Source organism: Orcinus orca, chromosome X, assembly GCF_937001465.1.
Source record: "Orcinus orca chromosome X, mOrcOrc1.1, whole genome shotgun sequence".
NCBI classification, from domain to species: domain Eukaryota; kingdom Metazoa; phylum Chordata; class Mammalia; order Artiodactyla; family Delphinidae; genus Orcinus; species Orcinus orca.
The window spans coordinates 19,796,870-19,817,839 of record NC_064580.1 but is presented as its reverse complement, the minus strand read 5'-3'; the positions used below and the strand labels follow the sequence as shown (position 1 = coordinate 19,817,839).

General features: G+C 36.5%; 1 protein-coding gene and 1 long non-coding RNA gene across 2 annotated transcripts in view; one reads left to right on the top strand and one right to left on the bottom strand.

Annotated features, from left to right (window-relative positions):
* LOC117197863 (uncharacterized) overlaps window positions 1-20,970 on the top strand; it is a 438,027-nt gene that overhangs the window by 9,382 nt on the left and 407,675 nt on the right. Inside the window, exon 2 of the long non-coding RNA XR_004478768.2 lies at window positions 6,756-6,794. This is a non-coding gene — a long non-coding RNA (uncharacterized LOC117197863). The remainder of the gene's footprint in view (window positions 1-6,755; window positions 6,795-20,970) is intronic.
* On the bottom strand, window positions 10,473-13,293 carry LOC101273584 (sex comb on midleg-like protein 2). The gene is made up of 2 exons (XM_049705185.1): window positions 11,703-13,293; window positions 10,473-11,005 (listed from the first exon to the last, which is right to left on the bottom strand). Exons 1-2 carry the CDS (start codon window positions 13,276-13,278, stop codon window positions 10,473-10,475), a joined length of 2,109 nt encoding a protein of 702 aa, XP_049561142.1. The 5' UTR covers window positions 13,279-13,293.

Here is a 20,970-nt window from a genome sequence, read left to right as displayed (position 1 = left end):
TCGTTTTAAAATATCTTATCGAAACATATTTTACTACTCTTGGGAAAAAAAACTTTTTCATCTGCTTTCTGTCTCTCTCTGTCTCTCCCTCCAGTTTTATTAAATGATCCAATCACTAGTTAAGAATAGGTGATTATAGCAATGGCAAAATGATTTTGAGTAGTAGCAAAAACTATAAGTCAGTGGTTCTCCAACCTATCTGCACATTAGAATCTTTTGGGGGACTTATAAAATCCTAATGTGCAGGCCACATCTCAGACCAGTTATATCAGAAATTCTGTGAGTGGGACCCAAACATCAGTACTTTTTCAAGTTCCCAAGTGATTCTAATTAAGCAGAGAAGGGTGAGGACCACTTCTCCAAGTACTCCATAAAATGCACTAACCCTTAAGAAAATATAGCTGTTTTAGGGACACAGTTATGGAAGGGGAGTGTGTGTATATATGTAGGTAGGTGGGTGTGGGGCAGCAGGTGTGTGTATGGTATGTATGTGTATTTGGAGTATTTGACAGTAATAAAATTAGGAGTTTTGTGGAAAAAAATCCATGTGATAAAAAAGGAGTTAGAGTAAGGATACTTTCCACATCAAGATGGAGAAACTTAAGAAAATGAATATATTTTTTGCAATATATATTTCATCTGGAAAGGAAGCTTGGAAAGCACCAAAATAATACTGAAAGAATTAAAGTTAGCCCCGCCAAATGACAATAACATATTGTTGTACTTCCTATTAATCTTATTTCTAGACATGGTGGGTGTTTGTTAGCATGGCTATAATCAGGTTTTATTGCTTTTAGCTTACTGGTGATGAACTCTGTCCAGGGGAAACTACTAGATATTGCTGTGGGCAGCACTATAAGAATGTATTGACCAAATTTAAGATCCTCCTGCAAATTGTGTGAAATTAAGTTACATTTGTAGAAATTTTAAGATGTTATTTACATATGGGTTCATCACACATTCATTCATCATTTTATTCATTCATTCAATAAATATTTATTGAGTTTTGGCTGAATATCAGGTGTTGGTTTAGGTACAGCAGAAAAATCTTAGCCCAGTTTTACTCTTTTGTAGTTTATCTGTGCTATACAACATGGATACTTATAAGCCCTTTTTTTAGTATCTTTAAAGTTAAATATTTTTGCCAATTAGTTTGTCTGAAATCAGAGTTCTTTAAATCACTTTTGCCTGGTGTACGGTGAGCCCTTTTAATTTGCTTTGTGAATTTTTTTTGCCAATTAGTTTGTCTGAAATTGCCAGATTGTCAAACTATTTTTGCCAGTTAGTTTGTCTGAAATCAGAGTTCTTTAAATCACTTTTGCCTGGTGTACAGTGAGCCCTTTTAATTTGCTTTGTGCATTTTTTTACTCTTTTTTTTTGCGGTACGCGGGCCTCTCACTGTTGTGTCCTCTCCCGTTGCGGAGCACAGGCTCCGGACGCGCAGGCTCAGCGGCCATGCCTCACGGGCCTAGCCGCTCTGCGGCATGTGGGATCTTCCCAGACCGGGGCACGAATCCGTGTCGCCTGCATTGGCAGGTGGACTCTCAACCACTTCACCACCAGGGGAGTCCTTTCTTACTCATTTTTTAAAATTATGATTTTGATCATTGCTTCTATTCCAGTTCCCATTTTCCTGAGAGTTTAATTATTAAATTGCCTCTTTAGTCTATATTCTATACATTATCAACTAGTTTAAACTTTTGTTCCTTTTTCTCTGCTTTCTGCGAGAACTTCCCAAATGTATACACTAATTTAATTAGTGTCCACTCCAGTAATTTGATGTTCTTCAGAATGAATTACGTTCTTTACTGTCTCCAATGGGATTTAATTTTGTGTTGCTTTTAATTTCACTGCAATTCTTTTTTATGTCATCCATTTCCTTTGTATATAGTTCTATTACCTTTTCTTCTTTGCCTGTACTCTACTTTGGTTGAGTTGGTATCTTCTTGTAACCTTTTGAGAATTTGAGCTTTGCCTTTCCTGAGTGTTACAGATGGTATGCCTTTCCCTTATGTTTCATAGGCAATATGTTGGTTTGTATTTCTGTTTTGCTTCCCTTCACATAACTAAAGAAATATCCTGAGATGATGTTTGTGAATTGACAAGGTATATGAATGCATTTGGCCTCATTATTTGTTGAATCCCCTTTTCATACCAATAGCTAGAAGACTGGTTGATGTCTACAGACTAATCTCAGCATTTATCATACTATTTTCTAACACGGAATTATTGGACTGATTTGGAATGTCTCCTATCCTCATTATCTGGGGGAATTAACACATAATGTAAAGAATACTGTAATTCCCTTTGTGTACTCCCTTTGGATCCTCATTTTATCTAATCCTGTCTTTGGTGTTTTATATGTAAATACTCTGTTTTAGAATTCATTATGCTGTTGAAAGCGTACTATCCACTTTTGGTCGTGTGGCCTTCTGGAAATTTTAATCTCCAATTGGTTGTAGTAAGATACGTACTAGTTGGTTGAAGGGGTGGGGACAAAAAGATAACCAGTCAGTAGAAGGACGGATTCCCAGCTCTCTTAGCTGGTATAGGTTTTAAGTTTCTGAATGAAGAATTCAGAGGAACAGAGGGTTTCCAACTGACTTTTAGAAGAGTTTAGCATGGTGTACCAGCAACAATGTTTTCAATTTCTTTCCATCAGCCTTGTCTTAGTTGAAATTCCTCTAGTGTTCTACAAACAGATTGACATGCTAGTTTTTCATGTTTTGAGTTGTCTTTTTTCATATCAACAAAGTTACTTTCATCGCAGGTTAAGAGAAGTTTCAACAGAGGCTGCTAACAAGATTCTGTTTTAAACTAGAAGCCCTACTATGTTGGAGGTAGGGAATAAAGTAAAGGTACAGATAGAAGCCAAACTTCTCAGAATATTGCCTGTTTATAGAGTTGACTTTAAAACTATATAAATGTTTTATATAAGTAAAACAAAAATTAAGTTTTAAAAGTCTCTTCCTTTTCTTTCAGTGTAGTCCTTCCGCTTCTTTGTCCACTATTTCGCATTTTTTCCTTAAACCCATCACACAGAGGTGTCTGTGGCGTGCCCAATCTAGGATATCCTAGGTCATTTCTCCTCATATCCAGCCCCGTTGTCACTCTTTTTGTGGTTTCTCTCCTTTCCTAATTATTTTTTCCATACCTCCTTGAGGTTGGAAGGTAAAAGAGAGTACAGAAGAGAGAAAGAAGAGCTGTCCTCGGTTTTTTTTGCGGTACGCGGGCCTCTCACTGTTGCGGCCTCTCCCGTTGCGGAGCACAGGCTCCGGACGCGCAGGCTCAGCGGCCATGGCTCACGGGCCCAGCCGCTCCACGGCACGTGGGATCTTCCCGGACCAGGGCACGAACCCATGTTCCCTGCATCGGCAGGCAGACTCTCAACCACTGCGCCACCAGGGAAGCCCCATTTTGTTTCTTTTGGTCAGGATATTATTAGTTTCATGGGCCCAACTGGAGATGATACAAGCTTTGGGGGTTTACATAACTTTGGAAAATTATGGAGTATTAATTGGTTCTTTTCCAGGGACATTTTTATAAAGAGGCATTTAAATTTTTTATTTATTTATTGACAGTTTCAATGTATATTTTATAAAATATTGGCTATATTCCCTGTGTTGTACAATATATCCCTGTAGCTTATTTTACATAATAGTTTGTACGTCTTAGTCCCTAACCCCTGTATTGCCCCTTCCCCCCTTCCTTCTGCCCACTGGTAACCACTAGTTTGTCCTCTGTTTATGTGAATTTGCTTCTTTTTTGTTATCTTCACTTGGTGGTTGTAATTTTTCTTAGATTCCACATCTAAGTGATATTATACCATACTTGTCTTTCTCTGTCTGACTTGTTTCACTTAGCATAATGCCCTCCAAGTCCATCCATGTTGCTGCACATGGCAAGATTTTGTTCTTTTTTATGGCTGAGTAGTATTTCAGTGTGTGTGTGTGTGTGTGTGTGTGTGTGTGCGCGCGCGCGCATGCATGCCACATCTTCTTTATCCATTCATTTGTCTGTGGACACTTAAGTTTCTTCCATATCTTGGCAATTGTAAATAATGCTGCTATGAACATTGGGGTGCATGTATCTTTTCAAACTAGTGTTTCTGGTTTTTTTGGATATATACCCAGGTGTGGAATTGCTGGGTCATATTGTAGTTCTATTTTTAGTTTTTTGAGAAACCTGCATACTGTTTTCCATAGTGGCTGTACCAGTTTGCATTCCCACCAACAGTGTAGGAGGGTTCCCTTTTCTCCACATCCTCTCCAACGTTTGTTATTTATAGACTTTTTGATGATAGTCATTGTGGCAGGTATGAGGTGATATCTCATTGTGGTTTTGATTTGCATTTCCCTGATGATGACTGATGTTGAGCTAATCATCAATAGTAAATTCGTGCTATTCAGGATTCTTGAACTATAATACATTTGTTCTGAGTATGAAAGTAAAGCAATATTTTAAAACATTCTTTATGTTCCACATGGTACTGAGGTCTGTGAGGAACACTGAAGAAGGGATGCTATTCCCTTTTCTTAAGATAAGAAGTAGTAATTGAGATGATAATGTTATGCTTCAAGCAACAACACAACATGCTTAAGGCCCAAAGTATTGGGTTGGCCAAAAAGTTCTTTCGGGTTTTTGGCCAACCCAATATATGACATAGGTTCAGTGTATTATAAGAACAAACGATGAGATCTATTAGGGTATTAAAACATGGTATCAATTAAGTCTTAAAAGTTCAGCGTAATTTGGTAGAGCAAAGTAATGAGTAACTATAGCACAGTGATCCTGGAAATGGGGAGAACATTAACCTTCACCTCTATTTATTTATTTTATTTTGACAATCTCTCCAATTTGATTTTTAAAGTCACAGCCACAGTTATAGGTAGGGAACCATATCTGTTGAACTTCCCAAGCGTTACATAAATAGTTTGAAGATAGATACGTGTATGTACAAGATGTATAAGATGCCTCTGTGTGTGTGTGTGTGTGTGTGTGTGTGTGTGTATTTTTTGAGCAGTTTTAGGTTTACAGGAAGCTTGAGCTGAAGGTACACAGTTCCCGTACATCCACTTATTGTCTCCCCTACACAGTTTTCCCTCTTATTAACGTCTTGCATTAGTGTGGTACTTTTGTTACAATTGATGAGCCAATATTAATACATTATTATTAACAAAAGTCCATAGTTTACATTAGGGTTCACTCTTTATGTTGTACGTATTACAGGTTTTGACAAACGTTTAATGACACTTGTCCACCATTATAGTAACATATGGAATAGTTTCACTGCCCTAAAATTGCCCTATGCTTCACCTATTTATCCCTCCCTCCTTCCTTCCCAAAGCCTTAGCAACCAGATCAGATCTTTTTACTGTCTCCACAGTTTTGCCTTTTCCAGAAAGCCGTCTAACTGGAATAAAATAGTATATAGCTTTCTCAGATTGGCTTCTTCACTTGGCAGCCTGCATTTAAGTTTCCTCCGTGTCTTTTTGTGGCTTTGTATTTCTATTTAGCACTGAATAATACTCCATTGTATGGATGTACCACAACTCGTATATCCATTCACCTGTTGAAGGACATCTTGGCTGCTTCCAAGTTTTGGCACTTATTAATAAAGGTGCTATAAACATTTGTGTGTAGACCCTTGTGAGAACCTACGTTATTAATTCATTTGGGTAAATACCAAGGAACACGATTGATGGATCCTACGGTAAGAGTATGTTTAGTTTTGTAAGAAACTGCCCAGTGTCTTCCAAAGTGTCTGTATCCTTTTTCATTCTCACCAGCAATGAATGAGAATTGTTACTGCTCCCCATCCATGCTAGCCTTTGGTGTTGTCAGCGTTTTGCACTTCCGACATTCTAATAGGTGTGTGGTGTTATCTTATTGCTGTTTTAATTTGCAATTCTGTAATGACTTTTGATGTTGAGCATCCCTCATATGCATATTTGCCACCTGCATTATCTTCCTTAGTGAGGTGTCTGTTCACATCTTTTGCCCATTTGTAATTACATTGTTTGTTTTCTTATTGTTGAGTGTTAAGAGTTCTTTGTCTATTTTGGATACTAGTCCTTTATGAGATGTTTTGCAAAATTTGTCTCCCAGTCTGTGGCTTGTCTTAGCATTCTCTTATCAGTGTCTTTAAAAGAGCAGAAGTTTTTCATTTTAATGGAGTCCATCTTATCATTTTTCTTTCTTAGATCACACTGTCGGGGTTGCACTTGAAAAGTCATCGGTCAAACCCAAGGTCACCTAGATTTTCACCTATGTTATATTCTGGGAATTTTATAGCTTTGCATTTTATTTTTAGGTTTAGGGTCCATTTTGAATGAATTTTTGTCAAGGAATTTCTTTGTGACTATGTTAATGAGGGATATTGGTTTGTAGTTTTTTTTAGTGATACCTTTTTCTGGCTTTGATATCAGATTAATACTGGCCTCATAGAATGGATTATAATGTATGTTCCCTCCTTCTCTATCTACTGAAAGAGCTTGCAAAACTTTGGATTTTTTCATTCAGTATTTGATATAATTCACCAGTGAAGTCATTTCTACCTGTCCTTTTTTTGTGGGTTTAAAACAATTTAAACAACCTTATTTTGCAGTAGTTGATGTATGATAAGCTGCACATATTTAAATCCTATATTTTAATGAGTTTTAACATGTGTAAACCATTATCACAATAATAAACATATACATTACCTCCAAAACGAAATTGTCCTCATGATTCTGTCTGCTTCTCTCTGACCCTAGATCTCCTGGAAGACATTGATCTTCTCTCTGTCACTATAGGTGAGTTTCCAGTTTCTTTAACTTTATATAAATTGAATCATTCATTATATTTCTTTTTGGTCTGATTTATTTCACTTAGCATATTTACATTGAGGTTTATCCGTGTTGTAGCACGTATTAGTAATTCATTCTTTTTTACTGCTGAGAAGTATTCTATTGTATGGATATAGCAGAGTCTTGTTTTGTTTTAATACATTCATCTGTTGATGTACATTTAGATCTCTTTCCTGTTTTGGGCCATTATAAATAAAGCTGTTATAAATAGTCATATACAAGTCTTTGTATGGACATATGCTTTCATTTTTCTTGGGTTATACCTAGGAGGGGGATGGCTGAATCATATGTTAGGTGGATGCTTAACTATTTAAGAAACTGCTAAACTGTTTTACAAAGTAGCCACACCATTTTGCATTCCAACCATCAGTGGATGAGAATTACAGTTGTTCTAAATCCTTGCTAACACTTGGTAAGGTCAGTCTTTTTAATTTTAGACTTCCTAATTGGTCTGTAGTGGTATCTCACTGTGGTTCTAATTGTTATTTTCCTCATGACTAATGATGTTGAATGCCGTTTCATGTGTTTATTTGTAGTTTTTATGTCTTCTTTGATGAACTGTTTGTTGAAACCCTTTGCCTATTCTTTTGTTATTGTTGTTAGTATTGTTGGATTAGATTTGCTAAAACTTTGTTTAGAATTATTGCATTTATGTCCATGAGGGATATTGGTCCTTAGTTTTCTTTTCTTAAAACAATTTAGCTGGTTTTGTTAGTAGCATAATGTTGGTATTAGTGTGTGAGTTGGAAAGGATTCCCTCCTCTTCAATTTCTGGAAGAGTTTGTATAGAATTGGCATTATTCCTTCATTAACTGTTTGGTTACCATTGAAGCCATCTGATCTTGAAATTATGTTTGTAGAAAGGATTTTAACTACAGTTTCAATTTCTTTAACAAATATAGGTTTATTCAGATTATCTTTTCTTCAGAGAGCTCTGGTAGTTTGTGCTGTCATGCAATTTGTCCATTTTATCAAAGTTTTTAAATGTTTTGGTACAAAGTTCTTCAAAATATTTCATTATTCTTTAAATTTTTCTAGACTCTGTAGTGATGTCACTCCTTTAATTCCTGATATTCATAATTTTTCCTTGACCTGTCTGGCTAAAGGCTTATCACATTTATTGATCTTCTCAAAGAATCACTTTTCAGCTTTGTTGATTTTTGTCTATTTTCTGTTACTATTTCACTGATTTCTACTACGAACTTTATTGTTTGACTTTTATTAATTTGGGGTTTAACTTGCTATTCCTGTCCTAGTATCTAAAGGTGGAAGTTGAAGTCATTGATTTCAGAATGTTCTTATTTTCTAATATAAGCATTTTTGTCTTTAATCCATATTTAGAGGCATCCTGCACATTTTAATATATTGTGTTTTCATTTTCATCCATTTCAAAATACTTCTAATTTAACTTTTGGTTTACCTCTTAGATCCATGGGCTATTTAGAAATAAGATATTTAGCTTCCAAAATCTGGGTATTTTATAGAAATCTTTTTGTTATTGATGTCTAATTAAATTTCATAGTGGTCAGAGAAGCTATTTAATGTGGCTTGAATTCTTTTAATGTTTTTGAGAGTTATTTTATGACCTCGAGTATGGTCTATCTTTGTAAATGTTCCCTTTTTACTTGGAAAGAATGTGTATTCCATCACTGAACAGTTAAAGAGGCTCACTCTATTTTGCCTGCATCAGTGACGCTGTCAGCCCTCATGGCCTGCCCTGCTCTGGCAGAACATCCATGCCAATGGAGCTGGAGGGCTGTTGGGAACATCCCAGGCAAAAATGCCACAGACTCCTACTATTTCTACTCAGTATTCAGCAGTTTTCAAGCATAAATGCTTCTTACATTGTTATATGTGTTTGGACTACTTCCATAGTACAGAAATGGTTGCTTTTCTCAATTTTCTTCAGCATTTTAGTTGCTTTTAGGGGAGAGGATTTTCCAGAGTCCTCACTCAGCCATAGCCAGAGGTTGATTTGGGGCTATGGTATTTTTTTTTTTTTTTTTGGCTGTGGTTATTAAACTTTTATTATATTTTAAAATCTGAAAACTGTAAAACAGTATTTATACAAACACCTGAGGACTGTTTAACTGAGCACAGCATCTTCACACAAACAATTTGAGAGAAGACCAAGTTTAAATTACAATTTTGTCTTATAACACAAAATGAATAACATAGATGAAACCACCCTTTAAATAGAAGTATTCTCATATAAAGTACATTTGGTTTTCTAAAAAAGAAAATGTACATTCTTGCCCCTGGTGTACATTTTATTGGCATTTATAACAAATGGCTAATACTTTTAGCACAGATTCTCATAGCTTATTAACATTGCACCAAACTTATACAAAGTACTAACAATAAACATATAGCACCATTTCCCCTTGAAAGTTCTAACTTTAAAAATAAAGCCCAAAATGATAAGTCTGAATTAATGCATCTTCCAAAATTTAGCAGAATAAATGGCTCAGAACTAAGCAAATTAACTAGCAACATTGCATCGGACAGAGAACTTCCCTGTATGGAAACCAATCTATGGATTGTTTCTTATCCCCTGAAGACTAAGCTGAGAGGTACTAGTGATAGCAAATGATGCACATATTTTTTTCAGAATAAAAACATCGAACTATATAAATAGTTCACCATTACCTCTGTGGCAGTGCAAAGTGCGATATTAAGTTCAAAAAGAACAGATTTACTTGTTTGAATACCTACAGGTATAGAATAATATATAAATATGGTATAGTATCTGTATGAAGAATAAAACACAGACAATAAAATATATATATTTTAAAAATTTGGGCACAGGTGTCCTCATATAGAGATATGAGAAATGAATGCCTAGTTAAATGTCTAAGCTTAGAGAAAATATGTAAAGTTTTGAAATAATAGGTATTCCACTGAAAATTTTTAATCAGACTCCATCCAAACCACCCTTGTAGTATGATATCTCCTGCATAAAACAACCATTCTATCTTACAGTTGTTTGAAACTTATCAAAAACTGATAAGAACACTTTATGAAAGTTTATAAGCTTGTTTTTTTCTTTAAATATGAACGAACACAACATACAAATAATAACGAAAGGAAAATAATTTATATGGCTATTCCCTTTCCGGAAATTGGTAGAACACAAACAGAACATTGCAGTAACAGACATAAAATATTTGAAAAAGAGATGATATCTACAGTTGCATCTTTAAATTCTTTTCTAAGGAAAACTTCTCATGGATTTCACTAGAGAGCCTGTCAGTCCCTGATACTTTCCCCTTTGGGATGTAGCTGTTTTGGTTTTATATATAAACATTAATCAAAATCAACGGTGTTTCTCTGTTTCCTGCATTAAGTATATTTGTAAACTGTACAATTAAATAATAAACTGTAAAGTGTAAAATAATAAAAAGACATAAAGGACTGCCAAGTTGAATATGCTAATACTAACATGTTAATGTGTTTTAAAGAAGTAGACTGGACTTGTAATGTAGTTCTGCAGTTCTGGATATAACGTAGTTTTAGAGGAACTGTCTACAAAACAAAAACTGCTACGAGAATAAAAATACTTTTAAATTATAAAGTTATCAAGACAATTGAAAATTATGTCTAATCTAAACTTACACATTTTTTTCAATTATATTTTCCTTCTTTAAGTTTTTCAATATAGTAACATAACTTTAAGGCTGGCCCCAACTCCAGCCCCATATACTTCATCGTCACATCACTTTTGAGTAGTAGCAGAGCCTTCCCATCAATCTCATGTTGCACGAAGAGGTCGGCGAGGGGGCCTGATATCTGAGGATCTTTATGTTTCATAAACTGTATCACTTCATCCACAGACCAGGTTGAAGGGTCCTTAGAGAAGCCTTGTTTCAGGACACTGGGGTCAGGTACAGCTATATAACTTGGAGCTTCACTTTTCCTCTGCATCTGGAATGTAACTTCATGGTGACTGCTCTTGGGAGGTGATTCGGTCCCCACCAGTGTTGAACTCGAGGTGCATGGCACACTTTGAGAAGCACTACTGGAGACCGGAGTATGAGTGCTTATAGGACTTGTGCTGGCAGGATTCAAAGAACTTGCTGGATTTAGTGGTGAGTTTTTGGACTCTTCAGAAAGCATTTCCCCTTTGGGCATGCCATTCCCCTCAGAAGATAATACTTCTACAAGAAAAAAAAAAAGACAAAGGCAATAAGAAAAAAGACAAAGGCAATTATCTTCAACAGACTTACAGCTCGAATACTATTAAAAGGTCAAAAATCCCCTGACTGCCAACAACAGTTCACTTAAGCCATGCTATACTGAACCACAAACCTCTAACACAAAGCACATGGCCATCCCCTTCTTCGTGTTTATAGTAATGGACACTGTCCTGAAATCCAAATTGATTCTAATGATATCACCTATTTTTCTCATGGCAACTAACCCTTGCCAGTCTTGCCACCAAGACTATGAACACCTCACTAAAGCATTTATTTTTAGGAATGCAGTTCTTCACAACTCTTTGTTACAATATGATCACAGAGTTGGTTTCTAACATTTGCTTACTCCTTGGGCACTTAAAACTTTCACTGGAGAAATGTACTAGGTTTTTCTATTCCTCTTTCTATCAGCTTTTAGCAATACAAAGCTGAATGGAAAATATGGCTATAACTGTTTTTCTTTAATCTGAGGAGAAATGACAACTGTGCACTTCTGAAGGGAATGAAGTGCTCGACAAAGCTGCCAAAGTAGTAGCCTAACTGCCAAACTGATTTGGGGGAATTTAATCCCCTACTTCCAGCATCAACACTCAAGAGCATATAAGTGATAGAAGAGTGACTTTTCTCCCCAATCTTGCAACATGTAAATACTATTTACCTTCAGAGGCATGCACTTCTGTTTTGGGGAGCTTAGGAGAGAGAGGAGCAACATAAGGCAGAGGTTCCTGAGAAGGTCGTTTGGTGCTTTTCTTTTCTGTTGTATCTTCTTTTACTGATTTATTTTGATCATGCTCTGCAGGGCTATGACCATTACCTCTATAAGAGCTAAAAGGCTGGCTACTCAAAAGGTTATCACACTGCAGGCTGTGGCACAATTTCTCAAGAAAGCGAAGAGCACATGATGCACTGTTCACTGGAGGGAGCTGTATGGAATGAGTTTCCCCATCAAAGGAGGCGGTTATCACTTCTCCTTCACGATCATCTGGCACAAGGAATCCAAAAACAGTCTTACTTTGAATGGCACAATCCACACAGGCCTGCACTGTCCGCCGGAGCACCACATTGACAGGGCCTGGGCCAAAGTGATCGGGCAGCTGCTGGATTTTCTTCTGATCCAGGTGAGGGCCAGAGCTTCCATGTTTGTTTACATAGACACAGACTGTAGGCATCACTATTTTAGATGACCCAGGAACAGCATACATATCATATAAAACACCACCACGTCCTCTGGCCAGCATACTGACAGAAGTTGAAGATGTGGAACATACAACAGGAATACATTTTTCCTTTCTTCCTGAGTTTGGGCCTTTTTTCCTTGGTGTGATATTTTTAACAGAACTCCCCTTCTTGGGGACTGAAGTATGTGCAGGTGGTTTAGTACGACCTGATTTCCTGATCTGCTGTGTTGGTAATATTACAGCAGTTTTCTGTAGAGACTGCATTGAACGCTGGGTTGCTTTGGAAGGAGAAGGCTGTGTTTTTGCTGTATCCTTTGTAACAGGAACATGAGTTCCTGGTGGTTGTAATACATCTCCTGTCAGGCGACACCACCCAACTGGGAAAATATCTCGACAGTCATACTTGCACCAATAATCAAAAGCTCCACTCCAGCCATCGAATGTGATATAAACTTCATCTCCTTTAACATTTCCAGTAGTTGCAGGGCAGATCAGATAAGGGTTCTTTCTGTCTATAGCTTCAAGTTTCATTCCCACTTTAAAATTATTTAGAGGTGGCTTTGGTGGTTCCTTCTTAAAGAATGTTGCAGGTGCCATTTCAGATCCACTCAGTGTTCGCAAGAGGAACATTGGCCAAGATGATATGTTCATCTGGTACCCCAGTAGAGGCTGAAGTAAGTCCCCCTCCTTTTCACATGTCCCAACAGGCTGTATGTCCGGAGAATCAACAAGCCGCCAAAAATCATTTCTGTTGTCACTACCATCCGGTCTTAAATGTAGCCCGGCACCAGTAATTCCAACGACTGTGGCGATACATATTGAAATCATATTGCAAGGGTCATGGGCTTCCAGTTTCATACCAACTTTGAAGTCATTAGCTGGTGGAATCTTGGACTGTCTGAAACACTCTGAAGGAGCATTTAAAGATCCAGTCTCTTTCAAGTAATTTTCCCAGTGAAAATCATCATTTTGCACAGAAGATGTGCCTGACTGAGGAGCTTTCTCTTGATTCTCCTTCTTTGCATCCACTGACTCTTCATTCACTGCTCGCCCCATGGTATCCCTCTCTGGTGTTCTTTGCTCGAGTCTCGTCGGCGAAAAGAGCGAAATTCTGTCACACTGGTCCAGTGAGCCGGTACCGGCCTTCACACCACCGCCGCCATGTTTGGGAAGCTGCGCACGGAGCCGCACATGCCCCGCCACCGCTGCCCCGCTGCCCGCGTGCCCTGGGGTTGCCGCAAGCTTGCCCTCTGACCTCGGCTGCGTGCGGGGCCCGAGCCCGGGGCTCAGCCGGAAGCCCGCGCAGGTGGTGGCGAGCCATGAGACTTTGCGGCTCGGGGAAAGCCCTTGGCAGTTCTCCCTCATCCTCACCCCACCCCAATCTGCCCTCCCGCCAAAAAAAAAAAAAAAAAAAGCCAGTCGCAGCCCGTGCACCCAAGACCGTGGTGGTCCCCCAATTGGGAACCCAGGGTCCACGTCAAATTTCATCCAAGGGGAACTCGCTCCCCTTGGCCATCGACTTCGACTCTCGGCCACCTCCCACCCTCGTCACCGGGGCTATGGTATTTTAAACAATGAGTGGGAAGTTTTGAGGCAGTATTCCCTAACAAAATTTTGTTCCTTCAAAATCCAGGGTGGTCTCTTCAAGTTTTGCACCAACAACTGAGAGAAAAAGGCACCTACCTATATATAAAATGTAACTACAGTTAGCCTGTTTTGCAAAGCGTGAGTTGGAATTGACAAATTCCATATTAATTAACAGAATTGTTATATATATGCTAAGTAACAATTAGCAATTGAGCTACAGAGGTAATAGAAACTGTATAGAAAAATGCAATGGGCATAGTCTGTTATATAGTCTCCACTTTTGAGCAGTTGCTTACAGTACAACTAAGATGTCAATGGAATTTTCTCTGAGGCAACCAAAGAGATCTTTTCCCTGTAGAAGGTCATGGATGGTAAACTGAGCTGTGATACAGATAAGGATCAGTGGATAACAAAGAACCAAAACAAGGATAGAAGCAAATCAGGACATAACATTTCCTTCAGCTGAGGCTTTTTCTAGCTCCCAGAAAGTCTGGATTGTAGTCAATACCATTTACACCACAGCAATACTTGTTAATAATTATATCTCATATATTTATTATATATTTATATTTATCATATATTTATATTCAAATGTATTATATTTAAATATATATTTATTTTATATTTACATATTTATATGAGATATAATTTGTATATCTTGTACACAAATATACTATCAAGACTATCGATTAAAGAATCTGGATGCAGTGAGGTTACATGTTAAATTGCACATTTTCATCCAGTAGAGGTGCAAATAATTTCTGTCTTGTAGAAAGGGTGATGTCACAGCTTACAGTTTATTGCTCTGTAGATAATTACCACTTTTGTATTTAACCCAGCAATCTTATCCTAACATTCCTTATTACATTGCCTACAATTAGTTAGCTCCTCAAATGTTCTTTGAATCAATCTTAACATTTTATTGGTTCCTTCATTAATTAATTTTTTAAATAAAATTTTTGACATGAGTTATAATTTAAAATCTTTGAAAATTATACTTCAGTAATATGTGTGTAGATAGAAAAATCTAGAAAGAGGGAGAAGAAGAAGGAAAGGGAGAGAGAGAAAATGCACATTATTTAGTACACTGTGAATAATTATTTCCATGAGATGGATTCCATTTAAATTTTTCATTTTAAGACCCTGGGTTAGAAGGAACCTTTCAGATACAGTTGACGTATATGCATGTGTCTCAATGACAGGTACGTGAACAGCCCCTGTTTATAGAGCAGGATAAGGTTCATATTAGAATTCTCCAGGGGGCGATTTCAAAATATATTCAATACTTATTCATGTTCCCCCTTCTTCTTCTCCCTCCACTTCTATGATACTTTTAGGACTGGATTCAGCTACAATTAAGAGAAAACAAATTATGTGTCTTGCCTAAATAGGAGTTTACCTATTTTTTTCTCACTGACCAAGAAATTCAGAGATAAGCTACCCAGGGGAAGTGTAGCTGCTCAAGGAAGTCATTTTGACTCGGGTTCCTTTTTGCCTCCTGATCCTCCAATCTTGGAGTAAGATTTTGTTCCTCATGGTGGAAAGACATTGGCATTCCCTTTAAAAGCTATTATTCCCCATACCAGGCAAGAAGAAGGGAGAATGGTAAAGAGCAAAACACATGTCAGCTAGATTTGTCTCTTTTCAGGAAAACTGTAGATTTCCTAAATGTTCCACCCAGCAGATTTCTGTGTTTATCTCAAGATACCGAGTCACAGAGTCAAGTATAGCTACAGAAGTCTGGAGAGGGGAGCATTAATGGACACAGCACTCTCTCAATAAAATCTGTGTTCTCATAAGGGGAGAATCCATTTTGGATAGGCAGGTAGGTGTTACAGCCACCAAAAGGGTATTTGAATCTGGAGGATGAAGTACTTCTGTACATTTTGAATTTTTCCCCAATTGATTCTGGCAGTCACCTTACCAAACTCGTCATTATTTGAATAATGGTATCTGAACAAAACCCATTCTTACCTGCTGAGTTTCTACTTTATAAGATCATTCAGGACTAATCATTACGTTTATAATTGTGAATACAAACACTGTTGCCTTCCTAATATTTGGAGTTTCTCCTTCTCTTTTTAAAATTCATATTTTTATTATTTGCGTCTCTCAAGCGGCCCTTTGTCTGATGTTATTGGTTTTGACATTGCTTCCTGGATTGCAAAAGTTTAAACCAGCAAACAAAAATCACAATTCCATTGTCAAGCTAGTATCAGCTTTCCACTAAACTGTCAATATTTCACAATATATAATTAAATTTTAAGTTCTAAAATCCTTTTGTAGAGAGAATTTATTATAGTTTGGTTACTTAGCTTCAGTTTACCAGTTTTTTATTTGTTTTCTCTCTTCATGCAAATGCCAAGTAGACATCAGCTCACAAAGGTAGGGGTCCAACTTGTTTGTTGTTTGTAGTGGTATCACCTGTGTCCAACGCGTATGTAGAGCTCAATAAATCTTTAATAAATGAATGAATACATAACAATAGCCAGATTGCATTGGAGGGATCATTTTATATAGTTATCATATGAATATTTCTGTCTGCATAGCTACTGGGAAGATTTCTTCTTTTGCAACTAAGATCATTTGCTCACTAACTTTTCCTTCAAAATCAAATTTATATAGTTCTTATATAGTTTCCTGGCGGTTAGGATGATTCCTTGAGGGATAGACTCATATTTTAGAAATGTAGAATGGCTTATCTTGGTCTGCTTTAGAGAGAGGTGAACACAGTGGGGGAATACAGCTACTGACCTTATTCAAGTAATACTTGTGAGCAAGTTTTGCCCTCTTATCTGATTGTAAAGTTTGTTTTGCTTTCTTTTCTGGAAGCAAATATTGTTCTACAGTTGAAAAAGCCATAAGGCTAAAAATAACCCTTCCAACCTGCGTTTGTGGCAATATCAGAATACCTGCATGAAACAGTACTCTGGAAAAAGAAATTACCAAAGCTTTCTCAAATTGAATATAAAGAGAGTTAAGGAAACAGTCTATATGCTTGTCATTTTACATCTTAATTCCCAGTGTTACTTTGTAATAAACAGTATTTTCCAGTTTAAGGTTTTTACTTGTGCTTCACTGGGAAAATTATCTAAAACTTGGAAACCTCAAGTTTAATTACTAAATTTTGGTAAAAGAGATTATTATTATTCTTTTAGTGCAATTTTGGGCTTGACTTTATATTGTCTGGGCCTTCTTATATCTCTAGAGAGGCAGAGACTAATTTGTAAATTTTTATCCGGAAGAAATGCAAATAATTTCTGTCTAATGGAACAGATAATTCCGTTATAGAGTTGCCATATTTAGCAAATAAATATGCATGCAATATTTAGGACTTGATACTGAAAAAATTATTCACCGTTCATCTGAAATTCACATTTAACTCTGCATCCTATATTTTATTTGGTGATTCCATCCCCAGAAGTTTCAGTTTATGGCCACGTAGGTCATTAGCCAGTTTGGTTTCTAACTCAGGAATCACATTGTAATATTGCCTATTAATACGTAGCTTCTCAAATGTTCTTTGGACTGGTTTTATCATGTTACTGTTTCCCTAATTAATGAATTACAGGAAATATTTGACACATTTATTTTATGTATGTGTAAGAGTTCTGGTTGGTCTTTTGGAAAAATATACTTAATAATTTTATAGGTCATCCACTGAGATGCCCATGTAGCCTCATCCCATGGAGCCAAGTAAACTGCATTGCTGGGGAAATATATATACCTCATGAACAGCTTCATCCCAGTTAGGTCTTTTCTTGGCTCTCAAAATAAATCCCAAGTAGTGATAGAGCTTTGTATTTGTTTTTTCTCTATTTTTGTTTACTTACTTTTGTTTTGCTTTCTTTGTTTTTCCTACTGATTTTTTATTTTCGTTTCTGGTTATTATATGGCCAATAAGTTATTCTCACTGGTGGCAGCAATAATTGGGACTTCGGTTTTATCATCTGACCATTTGGTGATGTCTGTGGGATGAATAATGGATATATATTTTCTTCTGTAAATAAGTGCTTATATCCATTGAAATCCCTCAAATACACAGGAAACAAAGAAAGTGAACTTCTAATATTTTAGAAGTTTAGAAACATTTTAAAACTCCAAGTTCACATAATAAAGATTAATCATTAGACACATTTGACTAAATTAACAATTTTGGTTTAAAAATGATAGTTATGCAGCTTTTCTCTGAGTTTATCAAAATGTGGTATAATACAAGTGTACATTTTATATTTTTTTGAATGTTTATATCGGAGTATAGTTGATTTACAGTGCTGTGTTAGTTTCATGTGTATAGCACAGTTATTCAGTTATATATGTACATATATCTATTCTTTTTCAGATTCTTTTTCCATATAGGTTATTACAGAGTATTGAGCAGAGTTCCCTGTGCTATACAGCAGGTCCTTGTTGATTATCTATTTTATATATAGTAGTGTATATGTTAATTTCAACCGGCTAATTTATCCCTCCCCTGCTACCTTTCCCCTTTGGTAACCATACATTTGTTTCCTAAGTCTGTGACTCTGTTTCGTAAATAAGTTCATTTGTATCATTTTTTACATTCCACATATAAGGGATATCATATGATATCATTTTATAATTTTAATAAGAGTTTGATTTGTTTTCCCTCATAAAGAGAATAGTTATTCTGAACTCTCTAAACTTCTAATATTGGTTTAATAATCAAACTTATATTACTCCTACATAATTAAAATTATGAAAAATATAAATTTGTGCTCACCTAAATTGTTTAATTATTCTCACAAACTTTTTTTGTCTCACAAACTTTTTATATTAACAATAATTATATTTCGTAGTTTGAAAGCTTACACATAATTATTTTTTTAACATCGTTATTGGAGTATAATTGCTTTACAATGGTGTGTTAGTTTCTGCTTTTTAACAAAGTGAATCAGTTATACATATACATATGTTCCCATATCTCTTCCCTCTTGCGTCTCCCTCCCTCCCACCCTCCCTATCCCACCCTTCTAGCTGGTCACAAAACACGTAGCTGATCTCCCTGTGCTATGCGGCTGCTTCCCACTAGCTATCTACCTTACGTTTGGTAGTGTATATATGTCCATGCATCTCTCTCGCTTTGTCACAGCTTACCATTCCCCCTGCCCGTATCCTCAAGTCCATTCTGTAGTATATCTGTGTCTTTATTCCTGTCTTACCCCTAGGTTCTTCATGTCATTTTTTTCTTAAATTCCATATATATGTGTTAGCATACGGTATTTGTCTTTCTCTTTCTGACTTACTTCACTCTCTATGACAGACTCTAGGTCTATCCACCACATTACAAATAGCTCAATTTCGTTTCTTTTTATGGCTGAGTAATATTCCATTGTATATATGTGCCATATCTTCTTTATCCATTCGTCTGTCGATGGACACTTAGGTTGTATCCATCTCCGGGCTATTGTAAATAGAGCTGCAATGAACATTTTGGTACATGCCTCTTTTTGAATTACGGTTTTCTCAGGGTATATGCCCAGTAGTGGGATTGCTGGGTCATATGGTAGTTCTATTTGTAGTTTTTTAAGGAACCTCCATACTGTCCTCCATAGTGGCTATATCGATTTACATTCCCACCAACAGTGAAAGAGTGTTCCCTTTTCTCCACACCCTCTCCAGCATTTATTGTTTCTAGATTTTTTGATGATGGCCATTCTGACTGGTGTGAGATGATATCTCATGGTAGTTTTGATTTGCATTTCTCTAATGATTAATGATGTTGAACATTCTTTCACGTGTTTATTGGCAATCTTTATATCTTCTTTGGAGAAATGTCTACTTAGGTCTTCTGCCCATTTTTGGATTGAGTTGTTTGTTTTTTTGTTATTGAGCTGCATGAGCTGCTTATAAATTTTGGAGATTAATCCTTTGTCAGTTGCTTCATTTGCAAATATTTTTTCCCATTCTGAGGTTTATCTTTTGGTCTTGTTTATGGGTTCCTTTGCTATGCAAAAGCTTTGAAGTTTCATTAGGTCCCATTTGTTTATTTTTGTTTTTATTTCCATTTCTCTAGGAGGTGGGTCAAAAAGGATCTTGCTGTGATTTATGTCATAGAGTATTCTGCCTATGTTTTCCCCTAAGAGTTTGACGGTGTCTGGCCTTACATTTAGACCTTTAATCCATTTTGAGTTTATTTTTGTGTATGGTGTTAGGGACTGTTCTAATTTCATACTTTTACATGTAGCTGTCCAGTTTTCCCAGCACAACTTATTGAAGAGGCTGTCGTTTCTCCACTGTATATTCTTGCCTCCTTTATCAAAGATGAGGTGACCATATGTGCATGGGTTTATCTCTGGGCTTTCTATCCTGTTCCATTGATCTAATTTCTGTTTTTGTGCCAGTACCATACTGTCTTGATTACTGTAGCTTTGTAATATAGTCTGAAGTCAGGGAGCCTGATTCCTCCAGCTCTGTCTTTCGTTCTCAAGATTGCTTTGGCTATTCAGGGTCTTTTGTGTTTCCAGACAAACTGTGAAATTTTTTGTTCTAGTTCTGTGAAAAATGCCATTGGTATTTTGATAGGGATTGCATTGAATCTGTAGATTGCTTTGGGTAGTAGACTCATTTTCACAATGTTGATTCTTCCAATCCAAGAACATGGAGTATATCTCCATCTATTTGTATCATCTTTAATTTCTTTCATCAGTGTCTTATAATTTTCTGCATACAGGTCTTAGGTAGGTTTATTCCTAGTTATTTTATTCTTTTTGTTGCAATTGTAAATGGGAGTGGTTTCTTAATTTCACTTTCAGATTTTTCATCATTGGTGTATAAGAATGCCAGAGATTTCTGTGCATTAATTTTGTATCCTGGTACTTTACCAAATTCATTGATTAGCTCTAATAGTTTTCTGGTAGCATCTTTAGTATTCTCTATGTATAGTATCATGTCGTCTGCAAACAGTGACAGCTTTACTTCTTCTTTTCTGATTTGGATTCCTTTTATTTCTTTTTCTTCTCTGATTACTGTGGCTAAAACTTCCAAAACTATGTTGAGTAAGAGTGGTGAGAGTGGGCAAGCTTCTCTTGTTCCTGATCGTAGTGGAAATGGTTTCAGTTTTTCGCCATTGAGGACGATGTTGGCTGTGGGTTTGTCATATCTGGCCTTTATTATGTTGAGGAAAGTTCCCTCTATGCC